Consider the following 20,155-nt stretch of genomic DNA (forward strand, 5'->3'; position numbering starts at 1 on the left):
GCCTCCTTTGTGTGCCACCTCGGCACCGCCATGAGGCCACCACTCTAGGATCATGACCAAACCTTTCCCCACTTAGATCCACACCCGTAGCCACCACTAGTAGCCCAAATAGCCACAGTACGCGGTGTTAACCGCCACGTACAACTCCTCCGACGCTTTGATTGTGATGGACAACGAGCGACGTATGGGTTACCCCGTCGATGGTATAACCTTCTATCTCTCGTTACTTATGATATATGTTAGTTAATAGGTTGTGGACTATACTGTTAGTATTGTGGAGTTCGTTGTGAAGTGTGGCCGTGTAGTGAAGTGTTGGTTATAATTGTGTAGTGTTGTGGACTGTGTTGTACAGTATGGGTATGAGGTGTATGCTGTAATTGTGTTGCAGCGTGGTGTGTGAAGGGAGTACACGTGGAGCGTACTCCATGTAGTGCAGCGACACATCGTGTGACATGCACCGCAGTGACGTGAGGCGTAGAGTGAAGAGAGTGCACGTGGCGTGTGCTCTGTGTTGTGTAGCGATGCACCGTAAGGCGTGTCACTATAAAAGAATGGTTGCGTAGTTGAGAAGCGTAGTGTATTGTGTAGCATCGGGAACTGTGTAACAGTGTCCCAAAGCAGCTGTGACATGGCCGGTAGTCCAAGGTGACGAGTGTCACCTTATGGTTGACTTATGGCTGAGAGTATGTGAAGTGGTGGAAAAGTGTAAGAGTAGTATAGTAGAATCATGATGGGCGTCGTGATGTGACTTAGGATTTGTCTTGAGTTACGTGATGTGTGACGCCCCCAATTCCCCACGCACGGACACGGGGAAATCGAGACGTCCGAATGATGACAACCCGGGTCACCACCCTATCGACGCGTGCTAAGTGTGTGTAAGAGCAACAAATGTGCAAAAGGAAATGCAGTGGATAACGGAAGTCATATAACTAAGTACCAGAATTTTTCTTGTTTAATACAAAGCTGTTCAAAACATACATAAATAAATATTACAGGATACAAACATAATTTTAAACTAAATACAAAGCATAAACTTCAGCACCCCGGCGGAGCCGCGTCCTCGGGCTCAGCCTCCTCCTCCTCATCCTCGATCTCTGCACCAAAATCTACGGAACCAAAAATGATGCCGCAGGTAAGTAAAATCTAAACACCACCAGATAAAAACATATAGAACTCAAACAATATGCATGAAGTGATGCCAATGCGCAAAACCCATAAAAACATATTTTTCCACGCACGCCAAAAATCACATTTGGCCCATATCCATCTCAAACCATTATCCACTTAATCCATATGCACCATGACCTCCCCTAAGGGTCATTCGCACACCCTGACTCCAGTGTCACACCGCAGGTTACGACCACTCATGTGACACCTAACGAGCGATACCCAGTTTCGCGCCCCGCGCGTTCGTAGCCAAGCATCCTCTAGCCCTCGCCAGCGAAGGGCCATGGAGTCGATGCGTAGAGCGATGCCCGGTTCTGCGTCCGGCGCGTTCGTAGCCAAGCATCCCCTAGCCCCCGCTCCCGTCATCCCCCAGCGACAACTCAGGGGACGTCACTCAGTTTATTAAGCTCCCGAGTGACCAGAGGAGCTCTACCGGAATAATACTCCATCCCGGCTTGGGGTCGTGATACACACGCACCCGAAAGTCCACTTACGCCAATAAAACAGGATTTTCTCAAATTAAATAAAATGCACGCGCATGCACCATGTAAATGCGATATCAATGCACAAAATAATCAACCATCCATAAATCAACAAAACCAAGCACTCCGTCCTCAAATCATCCGGCCCCCAAACTCCTCGGACTCAGTCCAGAATCAACCAACCAGCAGATAAATAATTATTGAATGAGAAAAATATATTTAAATCTGAAAGTAGGATTTGGAAAATACTTACAGCGCTATATGGTATTTTTAGAAAGCCCGCGGCGTTGCAAACGGCGGAAGGAAAGCAACGTAACAGTGAAATTTCACAGTGGCCGTGGGTTGTAAAATACCCACTTTTGAACGGGGACAAACCAAGGCTCGGGATTGATAGGGAAGGGTCTAAGGATGTTTATAAAGCTAGTGGAAATGAGTTTTGGCCGTGGGTGGTGGTGGAAATGGCGGTCGAAGGCCAAAAAGGGGCTGAACGGAGTTGAGCTCGTGGGAGCTGCTCCGGCAACGGATCGAGGCCAGAAATGGGTGGTTTAGATCGGCAAGAGGTAGGGGAAGAAGCTGTGAAGAGATGGTGGCCAGAGGTGGTGCGACGGCGCCGGAATCAGTGAAAAACCGTATGGCTTGGAGGAGCTCTTGGTGGCTAACGGTAGCTCGGATGGAGGTGAAACTTGGTGGAGATGTTCACTGGTGAGAGGGAAAGAAAAATGGATAGATAGTGTAGGCCACGCTGCTGGCGAGCGGCAGTTCTGGGCTGCGAAAGCAACCGGCGACAGGGGCAAAAACAGAGCAGGTGCAGTGACTTCCGGCAGCTCGCGGTGGCTAACGGCTGGTCCGATGGCTCTGAAAATTGGTGGGGATGATCTCTGGTGGAAGGGGAAGAGAATGGTGGTGGTGGTGCACTAAACGGTGGCCGGACGGCAGAGAACTGGGCGGTCAAATGGGCGGCGACGGGAAGGAGAAAAAGAAGCTGTTCGGCGTACGCGGGAGAGAAAGGAGAAGAAAAAGAAAGAAAAAGAAAGAAAAAGAAGGAAAAAGGAAAAAGAAAAAGGAAAAAGAGAAAAGAAAAAGAAAAGATGAGGGAAAAGAAATGAGGTCCAGTCCTCACTCTGGAAACCAAAACTGATCCGCTGAAAACGATTTTAAAAACCATAAAATGACTAAATAAATTAAGCACCGCATCAAATAAATAAAAACCAATTAAAATACATTAATTTAAAATAAATAAACCAATATATTAATTAAATTAAAAACAACACTTCAGTGAAAAAAACACGTAAAAGCGGGTCATCACATGATGTGACAAAGGTGCATTTGTAGATGCAATCCTCTTGTTAAGTGTCAAGATAAACTTGTACAGGGTCGGGAAGTAGGAAGAGTCCTATCCACCGAGTCTGAGCAAGTTGGTATCGGAGTATGGAGCTTGTTTATACAAGTGGGCGTTCGTTGGACTATAAGTTAGTTGAAGGTGATAAAAGGAATAATGTACATGTGCCACGCCAATAGGTTTACCGTATGTAATAGGTAATTTGTTTTAAGCATGGTTGCATGATGTTTAAGCCTCAGAGTTGGCTTAAAGTCATGTGATCTGTATAGATGGGAATGAGGATTGAGTATGGGCTAGGATACATGAAGGTAGTAATAGGTAAGTTGTCTAGGATTGGGATGCGTGACTTAGTCAGTCTAAGTCATGCGTCGACATGTGGTTGATAGAAGAATGAGACGAAAGTCTTAGTATCTTAACCCTAAGGTGAATCACGGAGGTTCACATTAAGGAATAAGAATCCGAAGGTTTTATCATAGTAAATAGCACGTAAGAGCCCAGGGATGGATGAAGAGTGTTCCAAGTGAAGCATAGTTCTATTTCTAGTATAGTTGCTTATGCATTAGATAGAAAATGACGTAAAGTTATGTGTATGCATGTAGGTTGCCATCTGACATGCACACGAATGGACTACATGGAATGAGTATGGCATGAAGTCCAGGTAAGTATTGCTTTCATAATCTTCTAGAGTCTTCTTGAATAAATGAAAATGAAAATGAAACACTTTTCCTCAAAATGCTAAAATGCTTTCCGAACTGACGTTTTTCTCTACGAAACACACTTTCCGAAAGAAAGCCAAAGTTTAAGTTTTCAAGTATAAATACGTAACGGCCCTCCTTGATAGCCCATTTTCACGCACCCAAAGTAAGTAAGTGTATGCATATGGATAGATGCTATACGTGGTACGTATTGTATGTAGGTTCATGAAAGGAAACGAACTGATGCTTTAAAATGATGCATGAACTGACGTTTTAAACGATGTCATGAAATTGTTTTTTTAAAATGACTTTTATGAATGAGCTTTTAAAATGACTTTATAAATGAAATGAACTGAAGGATTGTAAAAACTGTAAGAACTGCAAGGACTAGAATGAATGAATAGACTGTAAAGGAATGAAAGGCCTAAATTGAAAGAAATGACTGAATGCATGAATGTATGAAGATATGTAATGGCCACATGTACGGAAATGGAAAGGTACCAAAAGAATAGACTGGACAGATTGCAATGCCGGATAAGTAGTACTAGTAGTGCACCCAGTGCTGCAACTTGATGAAATGGATTCCCAACTCATGGCCACAGGCAGAATCAGGTCCAAAAGACCGCTAACCCCAGTACACGGGGCGCAACAGTATGCAACGGCCAATGCAAGCGATAAGAAAGATGTATGCATGTTAAGAAAGAATGCATGTATGTATGAAAAGATGTATGCATGAATGTAGGTAAGAAAAGGTATATGCATGAACAGATTCTTTAAGAAATGAAGGCAGCGACGCGTGGGGAACTGTTTTATGAAAAGAAAATATTTTTAAAGAAAAACTCCACCTCGCAACATTTTAAAACGAATTGCATGTCTATGCATGATACGTATGATATGTATGGAGTGATGAATGCATGATTGAAAACCTATGTTCTTATATTTTAACTGTATGAAGTAATGCGTACGAATCATCGACTCATTTTAGTTTTAATGTGTGCCCTCTTAGGGACAAGATGAGCATAACATGTCAGGACGAGCACAGCCCAAGGAGAAGAGCACGAAAGCCTAGGCATGATATTTTGTATGAAAGACTTTAATTATAAAATTTAATATTTTCCGTTGTAACCTTTTAAATTAAGAAAACAAGTTTTATTTATAAACATGGAGTCTTTTGTATCCTGGCATGAAAGGAAAGAAAATTTTAAAAGGAAAAGTAATTCCCATCTATTTTTATTAAAATCATTTTCTAAAGGACCCACCACAAGGACGGGCGTTACACTTTGTTACCATATCTCTTTATGATTTGTGCTGAAACATTAACTTCTCAATTAATTGGAGCAGAACAAATGAAAATCTTGACTGGGGTACCAATTGCTAGGGGAAGAATCACAATGAACCATCTTTTTTTTGTTGATGATAGTCTTCGTTTTTGTAAAGCAAACATGCTAGAATGGGCTACTTTGAAACAGATCCTTGGCAGTTATGAAGCTGCTTCTAGATAGCAACTTAACACAGACAAGACATCTTTGTTTTCAGTCTAAATACAAGATTAGCAACTAAGAAGTATATTTTGGAAGTGGCAGGTCTACAAGCTTCATCTAATATGGATAAATACCTAGCCCTTCCATCACTTATTGGGAAGTCTAGAGTAAATGCTTTTAGAGGGATCAAGGACAAAGTGAGTAAAATGATTGGCAATTCAATGAATAACTTCCTCTCTCAAGCTGGGAAAGAGATTCTTATCAAAGCTGTTTTACAAGCAATGTCAACATATAGTATGAGTGTATTTATGTTGCCAAAATCCCTTTGTAAGCAACTCCAATCCCTTCTTGCTAAATTCTGGTGGGGGCATCAAGATAATCAATTTGGAATACATTGGAGGAACTGGAAGTCTATGAGTGTCAGTAAAAAGAATGGAGGACTAGGTTTTCTTGATTTACACAATTTTAATCTTGCTCTTTTGGCCAAGCAAGTATGGATATTCATTATGAGTCCTGATTCGGTGATTCCTTATCTAGTAGAATATTTAAAGCCAAGTATTTACCACACCCATCTTTGTTTCAAGCTGAATTAGGCCACAAATCTGCCTATGTATGGAGAAGTATCTTCCAGTCTATTCCTTTGTTGAATGAAGGCTTAATGTGAAAAGTTGGGGATGGCTCACAGATTCAAATCTAGAAGGACAAATGGATTAAAGAGATTTTTCATGCAAAGTTCATTCTCTTGTTTCTATACTCAATGAGGATGCTATGGTTGCTAAATTAATAGATTCTAACACAGGGTGGTGGAACTTGGATTTGGTTTATACTGTTTTTAATGAGAGTGATGTCAAGGAAATTATGAAGATTCCTATTGCCATCATGCCTATTGCTGATAGACTAATCTGGAGGGGTTCCACAATTGGATTTTTTTCTGTTTAAAGACTCACTCATAGTATACCAAAAAAGAAAAAAAGAAAAGACTCACTCATACAATAGCATTGACCAATCGTCATATTAGCCAAAACTATTTCAATGAATGCTTACTATTATATGATTTACCTAAAAAACTATTTTTTCTTTGAATGTGGGCCTGTCTGATATAACTATGATTTATTAAATTAAAAAATAATGTATGAACTCTTGCTTGGTTGTGGTTGTTTCTGATCAATTATCTAAAACAAAAAATATAATCATATCTTAGCTTGGGGATTTTATGATATATACTATTTTCTAGGAGTCTCTCTCTCGGTCTTGTGTGTATTAGTACGTACCATGGAAGGAATTAAAGCATGGCATTTCAATAGACTTTAAGAACTAGGAAAAAACAAGGTCTGCAGACTAAATCAATGAAGATTAACAATAAAAAAAGCTTACATTACTTCCTTCCCAGGTTTCATTTAGCCAATTTGCCATGAGAAATCGCACTATTTTAGAGATGGGAAGATTTTCTGAAGATGAGACGTGTTGGTTTCAAAATGAGAGGTTGGCGTCAGAACTGTCGGCATCGGCAAGAGACGGACTAAGAGGTTAGGTGTTGGCAAGAGACAAGACAAACTGAGTATTGGCTTCGAGAGGGAGAAACAGTTTTGAAAGGGGGCTGTGTGAGCTTGTGATTTTCTTTGGGTGTATCTTGTATCTGTTATGCGTAATATGTGACGTGGCAAATGATTAGTGGAGGGCTGTTTCTACACTAAAAACACCCGAACCGACTAGAAGCACCCCTTTATTACAAACTCTATAATAACAAATATGAGCACATGTTCAGATTACAATCATAACAATAAAAATATAAGTATACTAAAAAATACTTATATTACAACTCAATAATAATAGAAGTTTAATTTGAGATAAAATCTAAATGGATCAAAATAGGTTGATTTAGGATTAAACTAGTTGACTCGTTATTGATCAGTTTATAAATTGTGTCTTAAAGGATCAACTGGTTTTGACCTGAATTGAACTCGTTAACATCAAACTCGAACTCTCTAATTTTATGTCTTGTTCTTATTGGATTTATGGATAGTGTCATATATCGCCACCCCAATTGGTGGGTCCCACTCACAAAGCCAGCAATAAAACTCCAGTATAAGTAAACCACTCAATTCCAATTTTAGAAACTAATCACTCCAATCTTCTAAACGTTTCAAACTTGACGTATGACAAGCATCTTGGATTCTGTTAATAAGAATCCTATTGAAAGGAGACACTACCATAATGAGAATCCTATCATCATTCTCTTTGTTGAGTTCCTCTCCCATGAATGGAATGAAAGTGATTTGATTGTGTTCCCGATCTCCCAACCCAAAATGATTTAAATGATCGTTTTCTTATCTAGTAAAATGTTCTTTCATTATTCCAAAGAAATGAAAAATCACATCAACAGTGTTTAATTGATTATTGAACTAGAGCACTTTTCTAAAGCACAATTCAAGTTTGAGCCTTCATTGGAGGTAACATACCGTTGTAAATATTATTTTTATATAAAGAATAGTAATAGGCTTACAACCTATTTATAATTTATAGACAACTTTAAATATAATCATATGTTTTATTAAAATTAAATCCATCAAATCAAAAGTAAAAATCAAAATAAAATTTAAAATAATATTATTTTATTACATAGTTGTAAAAAAGTTATCATATAGTAGTAAGTCTACATTTCTCTTCTATAAACATTAAATAATGTTAGGTACAAGTTTCAGATAGATAAATCTCGTGCAGTCCCTTTATAAAAAAGTGAGTCACACTAAAAGAAATAGGTTTTTCTTTTATACTTTTTTAAAGTGGAGAACACTTTTTTATAAAAGAATTACGCGAGATTTGTACAAATCATTACTCATAAATATTTTATCAATACTTAATTATAATCTTAGAGCACTCTTAATGGCTTCTTTGTAAAATCAAGAACAAAATGTAAAAATAAAAGCTTCCATTGGGTAAAATCAACGTAAAATACATATGAGTTCAAATGCTTCTCTATATTTAACATGCACTATTAATCTATATAATTTTTTTATTATTTCTTTCTTTTTCCTAATCTTTCTTTGTATTTCTCACATTTACACTTTTATTTATAAAACACGAAAAAAATTATAATATTATTAGAATAATTTATTTTAATTAAAAAAACAGTCGTGTTAAAATTTTTTCAAAACATGATAAATGGATAAAAAGTTATAAAAAAAAAAAAAAAAGAGGATGAATGAGTTTTTATTGGGTTTATTGATGTATATTGTGTTCATATTAATATATATGAAGAATTTGAAAGATATGAGAATATTACAAATTTAATAGTAGTTAGAAAATTATTTAAAATGAATAAAGAAAATGAAAGAAAGAATATTTATATTTATTTTTTATTTTTGAAAAGAACGTTACCATTTTATTCAACTTAAAGACAAAGAAGGAAACATATTACAATTAGGCTGAATGACCACTGTAGATGATTCCTCAGGAAGTTCTAAGGCTTCCTTAGCTAGACAGTGAGTTTTTTTATTGCCACTTCTCTTAACAAACGGAATTTGGTATTGATCAAACCGAGCAAGTATCTGCTAACACCAATCCTACACTATCCCATCTTTCTTTGTGGAGATTAAGGCCTTGGACTATCTGAAGAGAGTCACCCTCCAAGATTACTGAAAACAGATTTAATTTAGAAGCAAAAATACCAGCTTAAAGCCCTCCTATTGCCTTAGCCAGTAGGGGAATGACACAACCTTCCTTTGCCACCTTTTTAGCAACTGCTATACCACCTACATGATCTCGAGCTACCAAACCAATTCCCACCCTATCTTGAGCTTCACTCAATGCTGCATCCCAATTGATCTTTACTACTCCCTCAAGAGGTGGACTTTAGCAACTGCTATACCACCTACATGATCTCGAGCTATCAAACCAATTCCCACCCTGTCTTGAGCTTCACTCAATGCTGCATCCCAATTGATCTTTACTACTCCCTCAAGAGGTGGAGTCCAATTTGAAGCATGAATGGTGTGCATCTGGGTAGCTGATGTAGGAACCATCTGAGTAGCCTTAAAGTCATCAAGTTGATGGGCAACATTCTATGCTAGTGCTTTTGGAAAGAATATTTATATGATATAGAAAAGGAATAGAGAAGCTGCTGATGTATGATGTTTTGGACAAAAAGTTAGTTAAAATAAAAAAGTGAATTTTAACGATGCATATTAAAGCATAAAATACAAAAATCATTGCGACTACTATGCTCAGTTTGGATGTTGAGATTGTCTAAACTTATATTTCATTTCATTTCAACATCTAAACTAGGGGTGAGTATCGGCCGGTCCGGACCGGCAAAACCGACCGGACCGGCACTGTTTGGACCGAACCGAACCGGACCGAATTGGGACCGGTCCGGTCCGGTCTAATTTTTAAGGGACCGAGAGGATTCGGTCCGGTCCCGGTCCGGGAGTTTTTCACCCCGGACCGAACCGAACCGGACCGAATAGAAATTAAAAAAAAATATATTTATATATATTATTTATATAATAGTTGTATATAATTAATTATATAATTATATATGGTATAAAAAAATATTAATAGTCTAATATAGACTATAGTTATAATATGTATTAAATCACTATAACTACATAGAGTATTAGTAATAAGAGTATTACTATTATTTAATATAGTATTACATATAGTATTACTATCATTACATATAGTTATTAGTTATAGTATTAGTACTAGTATAGTTATTAATACTAGTATAGTTATTAGTACTAATAGACTAATAGTATTAATTATTAGTATTACATATAGTTACATATATAGTTATCACTATAACTATTATTACATATAGTTATTAGTTATAGTATAGTTATTATTACATATAGTTATTAGTTATAGTATTATTACTAATAGACTAATAGTATTAGCATATTACTAATATATATATAATAGTATACTATATATATATATATTAAATATATTACAATATAATTACATAAGTATTAAAAAAATGTCATTAGATAAAAAAAAAAAAAAAGTCAACCTTGGACCGAATGGACCGGACCGGACCGAATAGGACCGGACCGAACCGGTCCTGAGGGAGTTCGGTCCGGTCCAGGGTGAGAAAACCCTGGACCGAATAGGTTCGGTCCGGTCCACAAAACCTCCCCGGACCGAACCGAACCGGACCGAACTCCCCCCTAATCTAAACACAATTCAAATATAAATATTTTTTAATTTTTAATTTTTAATTTTTTCATCTAATTATTACTTAATCATTAAAAATTTTCGAAACTTCGAAACAAAATATAAAAACATTTAATTTTTTCAAATTTTAAAAATAAAAAATAATATTTAATTTTATAATATTTTTATGCAACTTTTTTTCTAATTTTTCAAAATTTTATAAAATATTTTTAATTCAAACCATTTCATTACTATTCATATATTTCTCGTATCATCTCAACCTTCAAACCAGACAAAATTATTCTGGGACATCTTCAACCGTAACTAGAACTAGGGAATTAAAAAGGAAATACAATTCAGTGTATGGCAAAAGGAAAAACAATAAAAAAATGAGAATGATATTTATAATTGTGAAATATTCAAGTGCCCTAAAATTCTTTTAAAAAAATAAATAAAATATTATCAAAATATTATTTTTTAATATTATTATTATTTTAAAATTTAAAAAAATTAAATTATTTATTATATTTTATATTAAAAATTAAAAAAATTTTAATAATTAAATAAGATGAATCGATATAAATTTATTCGCAAACTAATTCGGAGCCTAGCCGCTTACCCGAAACCCAATGCATGATTGGCTTTTCCTGGTACGATACGACTTGGTGAAAAAAGGTAAAAAACAAAACAAAAACACGCACCGTCCTAGAACTTAGAAAATGAAAAAAGTAAATAAAAAATTGAAAAAGAAGAAAGAAAGCAAATCCAAAACTACAAGTCTACAATCCGGCTGTTTAACTTCAAGAATATCTCTAGCCTTCATTCAGCGAAGTCCCTCCCGCACTCTCTCTCTTGTTGATACACCTGCGTTGTATCAAGCTTCCTCCGAAATTCTCTTTTGATTTTTCCTCTGCTGCTTCAACATGAGCATGACCCATTTCGCTATGGTATGTTTCTCAACCTCTCTCTCTCTCTCTCTCTCTCTCTCTCTCGCACAAACCTACACACGCAGAACTAATTGTTCCTTATTTTGTTCAATTTCTTTTGCGCTTTACTTTAAGAAAATTTTTTAGTAAGTACAAAAATAATGCTCGAAACGGGTCTTTTCCTGTGGTGCTGATTTATGTAATCGTAGTTGATATTATGGTTTAATTCCATGTATTTATGAACCTGAAATTGTGATTTGTAAATGAGAACGCATTTCGCTAATTTAATTAGGGTAGGCGGGTGTTATCTACCCCGATCTTTAATTTTCAATTTCAAAGCGGGTACTTTTTTAATGGAAAAAAGGATTGTAGTAACAGGGATAAAACAGGAAAAAATGTAAAAAGACTAGAGACAGAATTTTTCTTAGTTGGGTTATCAATTGACGTTACGAAAGAGGAAAAAAATTTGAAGATTTTTAAGGCGAGGGCCGACCATGCTTGGTAGAGAAGTGAATGTTTTGAGTTTGAGTTTAATTGCGTGGAGATGTATGCAAGGGGATTGAGTGGAGGATGTTTAGTTCTATGCTAACATTTATCGGTCAGTTGAGTCGTAAGACACTGTAGAGTTGAATTTGGCATGTAGTGCATATGAGATGTTTGGTTGAAATCAGCCAATGATATCAATCTTGGAAGGTTTGGTTAAAGATATATGCATTAAATGTTCCGTGTGTTGTGTACAACTTCATAGGTATCTATACATTAAAATGTTTAGCATTGTTGCACTGAAAACCTTGATGAAACAAATTGATTGAATTTGCATTTAGATCTAAGGAATTATTTTTTTTTTGATAAGTAGATAAGTAAGATTTAAGGAAAACTTATGTCATAATTTACAAAGCATAGATCCCATTTTTTTTTCAGGATCTAATTTGGTGCTGGTCTATATTATGCAGTAGATGATGAATATTTTTGTCCAATTTTTTGTGATTCTGGTAAAGAATACAATATATTTTGAAGAATTAAGCATATCAAGCTTGATTTCCATTTTATTGAAGATATGCTGAAGTTAAGAAGGTTAAAACAATTGTATAACTTGGACTGTACTTTTATCGTGCTGTGAAAAGTCATTATGAATTAATTTTTAACTGACAGGGTATGCTTAAAAAATTGTCTGGCTTTAGGAAAGAGTGTGAAGAGTACACATGAGATTTAATTCAAATTATTATTTTTTTTTTATAAGGAAAGAAATAATTTTAATTCAAGTTAATGATACTGTACTAAACTCTATTCTGGCTATGCTTCCAATTTAATTGGTCAATCCTGTGTCATGTTTTTATTTAACATATCATTCTTCACTATTATGAATTAATTTCTTAACTGACAGAGTATACTTCAAAACTATTGTCTAGATATAGGAAGAGTTTCAAAGAATAAATTTATGATATTTAATTCAAATTAATGATACTGTACACAAACTCTTCAGCGGTAACTCTTCCTCCCAATTAAATTGGGGTTAGCAGTATGGAATCCATATCAAATAATTGGGGTCCATCCTGTGTCATGTTTTTATTTAGCATTTCATTCTTCACTATTTCTATTCTGTTCTCCAGAATTTAAACTAAATCATTTTTCCTGTGGTGTATTAATTGGTTTTCATTGCATATGTCCAAATTGGCTTAAACCACGCCCCTTTATCATTTCCTCAATATGTTCCATCTAGGACCCAAGTGAGACAAATTCTGGAATTTCTGTTGAGGGAGAGAGGGAGGGAGGAGGGATTGTTGTATCCAAAATGTATGGCATTAATGTAATCCTTTGGTATCATATACATTCAAATAGATGACTTCATTCCTTAGTTTTTCTTTCCTAGGATTTTTTCTCTCTTGCCATGACCCGGGGGGGGGGGGGGGGGGGGGGGAGATTGTTGTATCCGAAATGTGTGTTATCAATGTTATGTTTATTTTACTGCTTCTCAATACCCAACTTCCTGTACCATAAAATATACGGGGTCTTATATATTTTATATACAATATGCTGAAAGTGATTGCTTTTTGGTATCTATTGATCATCAGGTTTTGTATCCCTTCCATCTCTATTATGCTGTTATCAAATTTGCACTCGATACAGCTAGTTTCTCTCCAAACTTCCAACTTGTAGTTGACTCCCATCCTCCTCTCATCAACTAGTTCAATTTCATTGCAAAAAGAAAATCCAGTGAACCTCATTTTCAAGCAATCAACTTGATCCGTTTGTATATCCTGTGCCTAGCATATAAGAATACATTCAGGATAAAACCCCTCTCTCTCTCTCTCTATATATATATATATATTTGTATTAGCAAGGCTTTCCCTTCTGACGTGGTACAGACAGGTTGTTGCATTGGAACTTTGTACAAACTTTTGATGTCCTTGCATTACAAGTTATTGTGAGTTTTTCTTTCATTTTCTTCTCTCTATAGAAAGTTATATCGTTATCTCCCTTTTTCTAAGTCTGCTTGTTGTTAGTACTTACTAAGCTGATACAAATAAGGTATTCTATAGGGCAGTGCAGTTCAATAATTTGCATGACTGTTACTGTGCTTGTTCTGGCAAATTGTTTGGACATATTTCAAATGTTTATATGTCTAATAGTAGTTTTGTCAATGCATCTCATCTGAAAAGGTTTTCAAACTTTTTTCCTTTTCATTGAAATACATGATTGTATTTGTCAAATTTATTTTTCATTTTTATCACTGACATACAGGTTGAGGAATTGGCTTTCCTTGTTAAGGACAATCTTCGTTCCAAGCATCTTGTTCTATCAGTGGAAGAGGCATTGGTCAACTTCCTTCAGGATGATACCAGGTAGACTTTATAACCTGCTAATATATATAATTTTTTTAAGCTTTGAAGTTTGTGTTTCTGCCCCTTTTTCTCTCGCAGCTTAATCATAGGGCTTAAACCTCTTTCATTGCATGTTTTGTGTCCATTTGACCACAAGATCAAGCAAAAGGGCCTCCCTCTCTTTCTCTCTCATTTGTTTATGTTTTTCCATGCCTATGTCAGAACTCATGAAATAGCCAGTTCTTCTTGTAGTTATTTGATGCATCTGTCTTATTCCTGATATTGATTTCAAGCCTATTTCCACCCTTTATGGCTACTTCGTGCATGGGTGAAGATTTGCTTCCTTGAAGTTTTGTGAAGCATGCCTTAGCTTTAACTTTTATTGAATACCAAACCAGTAAAGGCAATGTTTGCTTGCAGTTCAGATGGTGTCCTGGAGTTGGAACCAATGGACGCATATAGCCGTCTTCTCTTGCATCGCCTTGCTGAAATATTTGGGTATTTGTCTTTCAAATTTCTTGTGTTTGCAATATGGCATATTATTACTTCATAAAAAAGTTGATTTATATTATTGCTTTGGTGCTTATATTGGAGGACATCTCTATTGATTGATACATATCTATCTCTCATCTACTGTTCTTCCGTTAATATCCTTGTTTGATTGATTGGTGCTAGATTTGCCCACTCATCTGTTGGTGAAGGAGATGACCGGCACTTAGTTTTGGAGAGATGCTCAGATACAACAATGTAAGTGAATAAACATGTGATTACTTCCTAGAAACTTTTGGTGTACGTACTTCATCAGCTGACTGGGTGCCTTTACATAGTTGTAAATTGCTTTGCAGTTTTGTAAATTTAACTCTTTCGCGCAACCCAATCCTTCCTTTTAGCTTTTGGAGACCCCCTTGTATACATATTTCTGTTTTGATTACTAACCTTAAATATGATAAGCTTCTTATTTGTTGGCATGGTTTTCTTTTAGAGCACTCTTGTAAAATAAGAAAGTTGCAACGAATCATTGAACAGATGCCTTAATCAGCTTCAATGAGTTTCTTTCTAAATGAATGGAATTACTAAATATGATTGTTTTGGTGACCCACTGAGACCAAACTCCTCACAGTTTAGGATTATATTTGCCTTTTACAGCTATTCAAAACAGTTCATCAAATGACAATGTTAAAAGAATAAGTCTCCTCTTTATATTTTACCTATATAAAAAAAAAAAAAGAATAAGTCTCCTCTTTGTTGGAACCTGGCATAAAATGGAGATTTAGTAACGAATAAACTCTGAAAATTAAGCAGTGTGTGAGTGTCTTGGAGTCTAATATATGGGATGGAGAATATAATAGCATATCAAATTGGATTTTATTTCATTTTAATTTTTTTGGCTGTGAGAGTAAGTTGTTTTCACAAATTAAACGTGCAACTGGGGGTGTACAAATGTTATAACCTCAAGACTGATCATGAAATTTGAGAAATCAAAATTTGCTCCAACTTGTGGAAAATCTATTAATTTTGAGGTACTTTTGAATCATTGCTAAATACTGAAAATACAGCAATCGGGAGACCAAAATATACATTGATGTCACAGATAATCAATGCCTAGCCTAGCTAGTGTGCAGCTGCTTTGCAGTGCATGTTATGTTTCTCTTTTGAATGACGTAAATATTTGGAATGCAGACCTTCCATCCTCGTTAGTGATATTCTGTGGCAGTCTGAAGAGCATCCGTCTCCAATGGTTTCACATCAATTATTGAGAAAAGCAGAGGCCTTCCCAGGTAACCTTTTTCCTGTCCTCTTGAAAGGATTCTATGGGCCTTGAAACCTCACTTTAATGGCGCTGACTGTGATAGCAGATAGTATTGAGTTGATTTTCTCTTGATGCTATTGGTTAAATTCTCTTGGTTAGAAAGCATACTTATCACTACATTTTTCTGTACCCTTCAAATTCTTGTATCATTCTTTATATCAGATGGATGTTCAAATAAATATTTACCATGATCACTTGCACCAACACTACAAAAGCTTATGTCTTTGACCTTCAGTTATTGAGTTCAAAAGTGTTATAAAACGAAGGAAGGAACATGTCTTCTAAGCCATACTGGCATAGATATGTATATGTAATAGCTAAAATATGCCTTCCATGCCTTGAGTGATGTCTGGATCCTGTGATGGATGGGTGAATTGTTACAGTTACATAGTGTTAGTCTTATCTTAATTCTTTAGTATATGGAACCAGGCCAAACAATGAATCCTGAGGACTCCAATTGTAATATTTTTAATTCTTTTGAAGAATATGGGTGTATAGGTGACTAGCACCTTTCTTGGATCATTACAAATGGCAGTAGAGTCCACTAATAACTCCATGTGGACGGAAATGCTGCAATACGTAGGCCCTAACAAGGATGTAGAGGGTTTGGAGGGGAAGATTGTATAAGCCTCTGTCTGTATACACCTGATATAACTATCTTTTTATATATCTTTGAGCAGTAAGAAAGGAGGGGAAGCCAAACACAAATAAACAAGTAAAATAGAAAGGACTTTGCAGAATGATCTGTAAAACAATTGATATGGTTCGAGGTTTATTCTTCAACTCAATTAGTAGTACTTATAGAGTCCACTTCTACCGCATACTATGGGCACTGGAACACTACAATATGTAGGACCTGACAAGGATGCCAAGGGGTTTTTTTTTTTTTTGGGGGGGGGGGGGGGGGGGGGGGGGGGGATTTTAAGCCCTCGTTCCCTCATCAGGTGGGTGAATTATTATATAGGGACAATTTTCAAATCACACTTTGATTTCTTTTATTATGTAGAATTGTGCCTTGTAATGATTCTGAGTAGGGTGCTACCCCCGCTGGAATCCAGCCCTGCACCTGCTTGCATGCCAGGTGGTGGATTGGCCCCCTGGTCCATCTGTCCCCTGCCGCCCACCCAAGGTGGAAAACAGCTGAAAAAGTCCAAAAATATTCAAAACAACCGAAAAAATCCACGGGGGCAGGGTGGCGGGCTCCTAGGCAGGCCTGCGGGGGGCGGGGCCCTGCTGCCCTCCCCTAATTCTGAGGAGTTCCACTTATAGCATTTATTTTTCCTCTTAGAGTATGAGTGATATATGACTAATGTTTTTCTTGAATCAGTAGACCTTGTCCACTGTTCTTGCAACAAAGTGGCATATACGGTAGGAGAAGGATGAACATTATTACCCAGTTGAATAAATCTTTTGCTCAGAATGCATAAAGTTCAACAATATGGGAGGTTAGAAAAATCCATTTCACATAACCGTAGCCCTTTTTCCATGGTTACTGAAAGCTTAATGTTTCTCTGAAGAAACTTTGAAGGGCCATTACCATCTCAAAATTTGAAGCATATTTTTTTGTATTTCTTAAAATAAGTTAAAATAATGAAGTCTCATTTGATCATTTATTTATGTTTTTTTTTTCTACAACATTTATTGTTGTACCCAACCTTAAATTTGCTTGTGTTCAGTGTTGACAACAGAAGTGCCCTCTCTTCAACATTCATTTGAGGAGAAAAAAGCAGCTTATCTGGCTGCTCGAGACCGAATATTTTCAATGAATTCGGGAGAAGTTTCTGAACCTGTTGAGAGGAAGCCACGAAATGTTCCTGTGGTCGCCCGCCGAATGATTGCACATGCTCTAGGCCACAGAATAAATCCATGCAATCAGGCTACGAATGGGGAATGCAAGGAGCATAGTGGGCAAACAGATGCATTAGATATTCAATGCAGGGAGCCTAAGGTATCAGCAGAATCTTCTCAGAAGACTGACACCCCATTGGGCCAAAATAGCGACCCTCATGCAAAAGTGAAAATCAATGATAATATCTTGAGTGGATCATCACCAAGTAAGAGCAATATGGCTCCAAAGCAAACTGACAAGATTTGCCCTCATTTTAGAGCAGCTCAGAATGGAAGCAGTGGGAATGGGATTGATAAAGACTCATTGCAAAGGGAGCATTTAGGTGCTGCAAAGAGAATGTTTGCTCATGCCTTGGGGTTGCAAGCAGGGAAGGATGGTTTAATTTCAAAAGGCAATGAAATAAAGTAACGTGGAGTAAGGTCTGAGAAATCTTTGAATTTGAGGCTGTTTATGCCCTTTCTTTCACGCCCGAGATACTTTGTTGGAGCTCTCCACGTTTTTCCATTGCAGCCAAAGAATCTAATGTGTTGTTATGTGTTAGAGCCCTGCTGATTTTGTTGGCAGGAGATGCATGGCAAAAGAGTGAATGAGGTAATGCAGCTGTTCAATTGGTGAATGCTGATAATTTTATATGGCCCTTCGCAAAAGCTATTATATGAGCACGAAGTTGGAATCAAATGGCACAGGCATGTGGTAGCCGAGTGGAACTCGGTTGTGATTATATTGCCCAACTCGGGCATATCGCTGGCCACTCTATTACCCTGGTTTTATGACCCTGTCCTTCGCTTCTACATATTTCGGTTCTGTCATCCGCTCTTATTCTCTTATGTATCTAATGTGTTTGATTTAAACCTGAATTATTTCACAGCTGTCACTGGATTATGTTTGTATTTATTTTTTTTTTTTCTAGATTCAGTTTTGCTGTAAATTCTTCGCTTTTATGTGGATGTGTATAATGTTGCAAATGAATCTGAAATTAGTCTGTGGATCTCTTCCAGAATCGTAGGGTTTTCATGGGTATGGAATGCCTTCTGCACATACCACGTAGGAAAGTTGAAGTTATAATATGCATTGAAGATTGTTTCCTTTGTATTTTGAAATTCCTTATGATGGTTAATGTCCCCCCTATTGAATGCCGTGTGGATACCTTTGTTTTTTGCTAGTGACTAACCGAGAGGCTCAGTAATTTTGCCTCATTTCCTGCCTATTTTCATTGCCTGGAATTTTCTCCAATCTCCATTCTCCTCTTGTTCCGACGCAGCAGAGTAGCTTGAATGACCCAAATGACGCTAATAACAGGATCAAGACAAATATCAGTTTTAGAGTAGGAGCATAGATAGTTTGTAGAGAAATTCTAAATCAATAAAGAGATCTTATAAAAGTAAGTAAACTTACAAACAAATGTGATTTGATGTGAGACATCAAATGTAATTTTTACTAATCATAATATCAGGTATTATGTCAAGATAAATAAGTCTCTAAGTATATTTTTATAAAATTTTCTTTATAGAGCAAGTATTTCTCTAATTTTTGTTATCGAAAGAGAATAGGGATCAAGAATCAACTGGTCTAAACAACCATCAGGGCAGCCTTGGTGCCCGAGAATTTTTGCAAAAAGCGGAAGTGGCTGAGAAGGGGCAGCTGGGAGCAATATCTCTATATACTATATCTATAATTTTAAATAAAAAAGGGAAATACAAAATGAAGCTTTGTTCCAATTGATGCTCAATTTTAGGGAGATTATACCCCAGGCCCAAACGGCCCAGTACCCTAAAGACCTGTATCCATCAAGCCATTCGGCGACCTGTTTAGCGGGGCTTTCAACCTGTATGAGTTGGGAACAAGGTCCCGGATCGGAGGATGAGTCATTCTTTTGGGAGCAAGGGAGGCTATCCTGACAAAGGAGAGAAGGAAACATGCTATCTCGATGGGACTAAACTCCAAAGTAGCACTAGAGGATCATGTAGTATTAAATGCACTCATCAGAAGATTACGCCTCATTAATTATATCACTTAGATAGCCACACTGCATTAAATAAAGCCTAGTGGAGGGGACTCTAGGAGGACATCCCTCCACCCAACCATAGGGCATGGCTGTTTGGGCCTCGAGGTAGGATATAAATAGGGGTGAAAACCGACGTATCGGTGCGGTTTTTGTCTAAAACCGAAATCGCACCGATACCTTGAAATGATGTAAATCTCGACCGAAACCGGCCAATGTAGGGGGAGGAAACCGTCGTCATCGGTCTCAACGTAACTCCGGTCAGTTTGTCGGCGTCTTCGGTGGCTGCGTGCGCCGAGAGAGAGAGAGAGAGAGAGAGAGAGAGAGAGAGAGAGAGAGAGAGAGAGAGAGAGAGAGAGAGAGGAGGGGCGGTAGAAGCTTGACAGTGGACAGCTGAAAGTGAAGAAAGAAATGAGGAGGAAGAAGAG

The 20,155-nt window shown here is 36.9% G+C and overlaps 1 protein-coding gene across 3 annotated transcripts; it reads left to right on the plus strand.

Annotated features, from left to right (window-relative positions):
• The first annotated feature begins 11,027 nt into the window (after positions 1 to 11,027).
• On the plus strand, positions 11,028 to 18,722 carry LOC122319046. 3 transcript variants are annotated; one of them, XM_043136913.1, is made up of 7 exons: positions 11,028 to 11,265; positions 13,615 to 13,669; positions 13,987 to 14,087; positions 14,492 to 14,564; positions 14,742 to 14,813; positions 15,747 to 15,844; positions 17,553 to 18,722. In XM_043136913.1, exons 2-7 carry the CDS (start codon positions 13,647 to 13,649, stop codon positions 18,131 to 18,133), a joined length of 948 nt encoding a protein of 315 aa, XP_042992847.1. In that variant the 5' UTR covers positions 11,028 to 11,265; positions 13,615 to 13,646; the 3' UTR covers positions 18,134 to 18,722. The 3 variants fall into 3 exon arrangements, with proteins under 3 accessions (XP_042992847.1, XP_042992848.1, XP_042992846.1); XM_043136914.1 differs by lacking the exon at positions 13,615 to 13,669 and having other exon boundaries at positions 11,030 to 11,265; XM_043136912.1 differs by lacking the exon at positions 13,615 to 13,669 and having other exon boundaries at positions 11,031 to 11,265; positions 14,487 to 14,564.
• The last annotated feature ends 1,433 nt before the right edge of the window (positions 18,723 to 20,155 follow it).

Source organism: Carya illinoinensis, chromosome 8, assembly GCF_018687715.1.
Source record: "Carya illinoinensis cultivar Pawnee chromosome 8, C.illinoinensisPawnee_v1, whole genome shotgun sequence".
NCBI lineage: Eukaryota > Viridiplantae > Streptophyta > Magnoliopsida > Fagales > Juglandaceae > Carya > Carya illinoinensis.